At 39.8% G+C, this 7936-nt stretch overlaps 1 protein-coding gene across 2 annotated transcripts in view; it reads right to left on the bottom strand.

Moving 5' to 3' along the window:
- Positions 1-2429: 2429 nt before the first annotated feature.
- Positions 2430-7936, bottom strand: part of SATB2 (SATB homeobox 2) — a 193675-nt gene continuing 188168 nt past the window's right edge. For both annotated transcript variants that reach the window (XM_081813908.1, XM_081813907.1), the window contains one exon: positions 2430-5564. In XM_081813908.1, the coding sequence (XP_081670034.1) occupies positions 5103-5564 (462 nt within the window). In that variant the 3' untranslated portion in view covers positions 2430-5102. The remainder of the gene's footprint in view (positions 5565-7936) is intronic.

Genomic DNA, 7936 nt, shown 5'->3' with positions numbered 1-7936 from the left:
GCCAGTCCTGGGGGCATGCTCATCCCAAGAAACACTGTCACACCTCTCTCCACGGGACCTGTGTCACCTCCCCCTGCCTACCCCTGTCCTCTGCATGCATGGATGCAAAGAAAGACTCCACACCTTCCCAGCGAGCAACCACAGCAACCACAATGTGCCACAAGTCCTGTGACAGTCCTGTGACGGTGGGATACTCGGGCACCGTGTGAGCATAGAAGGATTTGTAAGCACACTGGCACAGCAGATCAAGAAGGGCTTCCTGGAAGAAGTGTGGCTTGGGTTGATCCTTAAATTTGACCAGGGAAAGAACTCCGGGTGGTCAGGAGAAGGAGGTGCAAGGTACAGGGAGTAACTGCCGAGCAAATGCACCTTTCACTTAACCTCTTCCTATCAATTATGTTCAACATCTTTCCCGATATCCTCTGTGGCAGAGGCTGTTAGGTGCCTACCCAATATCCACAACCCTCCTTGTCTCTGGAATTAATAGAACAGCTAGAAACACTTACTAATCTCCCTTGCATTCAGGTGTAGGGCTTGAAGGAGCCTCCACAAAAGAAAAGGAGTATGCCATTCTTTACTCCTCCTTCCATCTCGATGTCTGGAAGGTGGGTGTGATGGTGAGAGCTCTAGCAATCTTTTTGGACCATGAGAAAGAAGGAACATGGGAACACCAGGAAAAGTGAAGCTGGGAGTGTGTGAGTCCCTGACAACTTCATGAAGCCAGTTTACCTCAGCAATTTCTTTCTTGTAAGAAACAGGTAAATTTTTACCTTGTCTGCATCATAATTACTCCCCCCCCCCATTATATGCAGCCAATCCTAAGTGATCCACCTTTCAAGACCATTCCAGCTCACAAATAATTATCATTTCCTTCTCCAAATTCATAGCACATGTTTGTACCGCTCACTAAACAAATAAATCTCTGCCTGGAGACAACCACTGTATGACTATTTCACTTTTCCTGGACTTATATTAAACCTTTCTAACAAGTTATACGCTCCTTGAGGGGAGAACGCCAAGTCATGTATTTTCCCTTGTCACCTCAGTTCCTAGCAAATTATCTGACATACAGTACATGTTTAATAAATGTTTACTGTCTCATTGTGCCATGATGGGCCTTTAGAAAGAATGTAGGGACTTTTAAATCTTTATTTAAACCTTTATAGAAAGGGAAATAACAGTAAAGGAAAAGATCTCCTCTAAGAAAAATTTTAAAAAGACAAAAACTCAACTGATGGAGTGATGGCTCTCAGATGCTATAATATGACAACATACAGAGTCAAGATAACTCATACTCCTTCTTGGAAAGAGAAGTTGCTCGCGCAGAAACCGCCTTCTGGCAGAAGCCAATCCATTTGTGGGCGGAGCCTCTCACTCTGGAGTTTGTCACCTATGATGACGGTGGACCCCTAAAAACACAACCTCATGCGTGTAGAAGTTACTTGTGCTAAAAGTCAGTTATCTTACACGTGCGTTCCTTCCAAGTCTTTATCCCAAACACAGAACTCATTTACATTTGCATAAATAATGTGTTTTGCTTTGTATGGAGCCTCTAATTTTTCTTTAAAAACCTTCAGAACTCTGTGCTTTGGGGCTGTCTGCTTTTCTGCAAATATCCAGTATTCACAAACTGTCCTTAAAACCTCTCTACATGGTCTGTGAGCTGTTAACTAAAAAAAAAAAGGCAAGTGAAACTAAGGAAGAAAGGAAAGAAAAATCACATCTGTATGTCAACCAAATGCAAAACACACACACACACACACACAACTGCGCACACAAAAGACAATTTACAGTATCAAAAGAAAATAAAATCACTTTTTAATTGACTTTGTCTTTGCCAGTTCTAAAGCTAAGCACTTGCTCCTTCCTTATTAACTTGAGTCTTTTGAGCAATTTTTTCCATTGTAAGCACTTTCTAAAAAATCATTTTCACACATTTCTCAGATACATCAATCCTTCCGGCATTCCTCTATGCACACATTATGGTACCCCAGCTCTAAATATAAAAGACTTTTATTATGTCCATTAACCATGGACATATGTGCTCCAAAAGACTCCTGACACGCAGTCATTTGTGGGTTTTTAATTATAAACAGAAAATATTCACTAGAAAAATAAAGAAGCAAGCCCATAAATTTGAGTTTTGTTTGTATACGACAAAATGTTTGGCGCAATGGCTTTCCCCGTTGCCAGCTCCAGAATGTGAGCATGCGTGCGTTTCTAAACACACAGAGATGTACACGCATTCACATGTACAATTAACTCCATACCTAGTACAGGGCTCAAACATCTGTAATTGCAGGTGCTGCTCCCTTACTTCTAAAATAAGAGAGTGGGTTTTTCTGACGCTCACCAGGTCTCACTCCACATGAAAAGTTAAATGGGAAAGAAGGCAATGCCCAGTAAAATACTTGACAAATGAAGTCGTATTTATTGAATGCGTTTTATTTTAACAACCAAAAAATTCTAACAGCCTAACAATGCACATAAGTTAAAAATTAATTATCACTTAGTGATAACAAAGATAGTTGATTTACATGGAAAAAAGAACATTTACAATATGTTAATCCTTATTCACATTGTTGATACCGCAATAAAACACAATTTGTTTTTTCATTTCACAAAAAAAAAAAAAAAGGCGGGAAATTGTGCTTTGTCAAGAGGCACTACAAGAGAAAGTTTCTTCTTCCAAATAGATATTATATGACAGATATTGAATAAATAGACATATATGCATTGTAATTCGCAAAGATCTGGCAAGACCACAGGCTAAAATGCCCACAGATTCACTTAGAATCACTGCAAACTTGGCAGTGAAATTAAAAAATAAAAGGCAAGACTTAGCATTGAAAAATACCTAATAAATTTTTGGTTGAAGTGTAAAAGATACCAAATGCGGATGCCATCGATAGATGAACCACCTTGTAAGAGCTTGGCAAAATCAGTTTCCATTACATGTACAGAGTGACCTTCAGCAACAGTGTAAGAAGACAACTTGGAAAGAGTAACTCGGAGATCAGGAAGCAGCAAGCGTGGACTTTCGGATTAAAGCTGCAGCATACTACAGAAGCAGAAGGACGGGCCCAGGGCTTAACTGCAAACCACCATCCTTTTGCAAAGGTATGTGACGCTCGTGTCAAGAGAATTTTTTCAACATCATTACTGGAAAAAGTACAGGAAAGTGTCCCTTTAAAAACTCCAGAGGTTACTGAGCAGCTAGAATTAGCTTGTATTGCAACATGTCTTCTCCCTGTATATTGTAAGTTCTGAGTTAATATCTACACATAGAGGTTTTTTTTTTTAACTCCTACCTTTTATACCTTTCAAATATATAAATAGTATTAACAGTTATATTACAATGTTTGTGTAGTAAACAGAAAATAACTTTCAAAGTGATATTGCATGAGGTCTTTGACAAGGTTGCATGAGAGCACGACTCCAAAAAAAATCCAACCGTGTGGGACTGTTTGATGGCCACGTTGAAGCAGGGATTAGGTCCTGAAGGTGAGGTCACCTCTTGCAATTACTCTAAGTAGAAGTGGGAAGTAATGCTACTGGTGCTTCTGAGAGGAAGCTACAGGAGGTTTGGAGAGCTATAGTAGATTGCAGCTTTAATGCTCATTCCACTAAACAGCCAGTCGGCATTAGTTCTGCTTTACGTAAGGTAATTGCTATGTAGGTAACTGAGAAGATGTTTCCATTTATGATGAGTATGTGATTCCACTGAAATCGCTTCGCTTACTCTATTGCCTGGAGCTGCACAATGATTCAAAAACAGGTTCTTGTTCAGGCTGCCATACCAGGGAAAGGATGAGGCATGAGAGCAGGGACCACAAACGCTGGGTTAGGTGGATGGAATGTGTACGAAGAAGAGGAAGCCCCAAGTGAAACAGAAATAAGAAACATCTTTTGGGAGATGGAAGGATGGAGATTTATTTGGGAGGGAACCCCTTTAACTGGGCAGCAACTTCTAACTTAACATTACATTGAACTATTTTCTATTTAAAAAAAAAAAAGAAAGAAAAAAAGAGAAAACAGCAACAACAAACAACTTTTAAATGAGCAGGCTTATTAATTTTAAGATTTGAAGCCACGAACAGGTAAGTAAGTTTCACAATAAAACGTGGCTCAAACTATGAATTCCATACGTCCAACGTCAAAATGTCATTTTATCAAGACTGCACTTAAAGGACAAGTTTTCTCTGTACTGAATTACAGTTTTATTCATTTGGAATTCCACAGAAATGCATCTGTTCACTACAGGAATGACAAGTTGAATAACGGAACATATCGAGTCATTTTAAGTGTGCATTGTGTCTTAAGAGCAATTTGACTTGTATCATTTTAAGGTGCCCTGATTTTTTTTTCCACTTTACTTTCTTCTTTCTTTTTGGCAGTGTTGATTTATTTTGTTAAATACATACCTCAAAAATTACCCATCAAGCTGCCAGATAGGAAGCCATAGAATTAAAAAAAAAAAAAAAAAAAATCAGGGACAAACACAGAAAATAAATAGGAATTCAAAAATAGTCACCCCACCCTGAGAGCAGGCCGCAGTTTATCAAAAAGCCAAAGCGACTCACTGTGAAGTGGTTTTTTTTTTTTTAATACATAAACAAGTCTCTTCTTTAAGAACTCATTTCACAGTCTATTCTTTCGGATTGTAAAGTTCTCTGTCCCATGCAATTTAATATATATATGTAAATATATAGATATATACATATACATATACACACACACTTGTAACTTCCTTCATTTGTTTTGTAGATCTTTTCATCCTGGAACTTGCCTGATGTCTCTTCCATAAGTGCAAGGATAATGAAGGCAGAGTCTCCTGTGATTATAATTACTATGATCCAGTCAATTGCAAAAGTGTAACACTTTAGTGTCTTTGCCAAGGCGATGTCTGATTCGGAAATACTGAACTTATTCAGTCTATAGGTGTATCCTGTGCAACAAAGAAACGTCAAAAAAGGTAAGAAAAACAAAACAGACCAAAAAAAAAGATAAAAATAAAATAAAGCAAAAAAAAAATGTTTTTAAAGAAATTAAAACAGAAAATCCTTGGACCGATATATTGCTTTGCCTGGTAGGAGTTCACATTATCTCTGGTCAATTTCAGCAGGCGCGGCCTTGCTTTTTTCCGCATTTTCCTCCTCGGCCTCCACTTTGTACATCTCCTCAGAGCCTTCCTCGCTGTCATTCTCCTCGGACTCCGTCAGCAGCTCCTCGTCCTTATACTCGGCCACATCCACCGCAGAACCCAGGTGTTCCTTGAGCTTCCCGTGATGCTTCACATGATACCGCTGGTTCTGGAAGAACTTGATGATGGTGTGTTTGGGGAGATCCAGCTGAGCAGAAAGCGTGTGGATCGCCTCCTGATCAGGGTACAGGCCCACATCATGGATAAAGCTTTGGAGGATCCCCAGGGCTTCCAGGGAGATCTTTGTGCGAGACCGGGGCTTTTTGGCACAACTGTCTTCCGTCGGAGGAGGTGGGGGAGGAGCTTCTTCTCTGGGGGGGGAACTCTCCTTGGCTGGCTGAGACTGCTGCCTATGAAGGACCTGATAATTAAAATTAAGGAAAAAAAAATTTAACATTTGACTCAGGATTTCACCTTTCAAAAGCCATTATCTCTCTGAAGTATGTGTGGTCTATCTACCTTTGGAGTACTGCTGTTGTCATTTGTAAATTCAGGTCTTTGGCAAACTTAAAAGAATTTCTGGAGATTTAGGATCTCATTTACAAAACAAGAGGTTAATAATAGTAAGGTGTGCTGACATTTATATTCTGAGGCACAAAGAAGTTAAGACGTTTGTTGCCCAAGGTCATTTGCATTCAAACAATCTGGCTCCAGAGCCTTCCCTGCTGTTAACCAGCATGATATGCCACCTCTCTAAAGCCTAATGGCAAAGAAACTGGACTCAGTGAGAAAGTGCAGGCTCTACAATCAGACCTCATGGGTCCAAGTCCAGACTCTTCCACTTAACTGGGTGTCCCTGTACAAGGCAATAACATCTTTAAGCCTCAATTCCATCATCTAAAAGAAGAAGGATAAGACACTAACTTCCTAGAGATGTTGTAAGAATTAAGTAACATAATGTATGCAAAGAATAGTGCTTACCTTAAATCAGAGGTTGACAAACTTTTTCAGTAAAGGGCCAGATAGTAAATATTGTAGGTTTTGCAGGGCCATACAGTCTCTGTTGCAATGACAACTCTATTTTTGTAGTGTGAAAGCAGCCATAAGTAACAGATAAGCAAATGAGGGTGGCTGTGTTCCAATAAAACTTTATTTACAAAAACAGGTGGCGGATCAGATTTGGCCATGGGCCATAGTTTGTCCACCTCAAGCTTAGGGCAAACATTCAATAAATGATAGTAATTATTACCATCAGCCTCATAATTACCCTTAAGAGTGTAACAGAGAAATAGTTGGTTTTCAGTCAGAAAATCAATACTTCATAAAATTAGGAAGAACTTTCATTTATTTTCTTTCAGCCCTGATATTGATCCTTAAATAATGTTTTTAAAAAAATACAAGACTTCCAAATTAACTTAAAGATGTAACATTTTTCTTAAATGAAGAATTTTAAATGACTATTTTATACTCACACAGATGGACCTCAGTATCACTATAAACTATTAATACTCTGTTTTGCACACACTCCCTAATTTGTTTTTTAATCCTTAATTGTTCAGGTTTTCTAGTTGTTATAATTAACTTAAACTTCTCTTTTATCTCTGCATATTCCCCACTCATTAAATAGTGAAAACAGGGGTGCCTGGGTGGCTCAGTTGTTACACATCTGCCTTCGGCTCAGGTCATGATCCCAGGGTCCTGGGATTGAGCCCTGTGTCAGGCTCCCTGCTCGGCGGGAAGCCTGCTTCTCCCTCTCCCACTCCCCCTGCTTGTGTTCCCTCTCTCGCTGTCTCTCTCTCTGTGTCAAATAAATAAATAAAATCTTTTTTAAAAAATGAAAACAAAACAAAACAGAAAAAACCTCTAGTGTTCAAATAAATTTCTAGACCCAACATGGAGCTGCTCTTGCCCGGGGCGCCACGTCAGCAGACTGAACTTCTGAGTCCCTGTAAATGTGCCACTTGACCAGAAGCACAGTACTTCCCGTCGGCCAATCCCCAAACACCAAGCCAACTCTGGCTCTACAAATAAGGTCAGGTGTGCAACCCCAGACAACCATGCCCTCTTTGTGTTGCCCCTTCTAATGATCTATAAAACCTGATCTTGCCCCAAATCCTTCAGAAGTGGTGCTCCACTGTTTGTGAGGTACCATACTCTCCCAATCCCTGGATTGTTTTCCTTGAACAAAGGACACCAAACTTGTAACTAAACTGTTTTAGTTTTGTCAGTTGATCCTACTTTGGCAAGCTTATTCTTGATCTTCATAACTGCTTCTTCAACATCGTCTCTCTGCATGAAATAAGTTCCCATTTTAATAGTTATTTACGAACCTCTTCAATTTGACCAAAGAAGGAAAGCTCTACCGAGAAGACTGTCATTAACAACTTGCTCCTGCTCCAGTCATAGGCCTACATGAGATAGGCTTCATGGCGAGGAAAGAGGATTGCTGGATCCTGGAGAGGGGCCTCAGCCACTACTCACACGTTACAAAACCAGCAGCAATAGTACATAATTAAAAGGCTACGGTGACGGTCCGTAGTTAGGCGTTATGTCAACTCCAAAGACAAGGACCACATTTCCTATACTCGGATCAGTGCCTAACTTTCTGGGTCCTCCCAGAGCCTTTAAGAATAGTTGAGTTCACATTTTATTTTTTATTTTTATTTTTTTAAAGATTTTTTTTTTTTTTAATTTATTTATTTGAGAGAGAGAGAATGAGAGACAGAGAGCACGAGAGGGAAGAGGGTCAGAGGGAGAAGCAGACCCCTTGCTGAGCAGAGAGCCCGATGCGGG

Source organism: Leptonychotes weddellii, chromosome 3 (assembly GCF_054177405.1).
Source record: "Leptonychotes weddellii isolate Sample4059 chromosome 3, ASM5417740v2, whole genome shotgun sequence".
Classification (NCBI taxonomy): domain Eukaryota; kingdom Metazoa; phylum Chordata; class Mammalia; order Carnivora; family Phocidae; genus Leptonychotes; species Leptonychotes weddellii.
The sequence above is the reverse complement of the archived record's forward strand: the minus strand, read 5'-3'. Positions and strand labels throughout refer to the sequence as shown.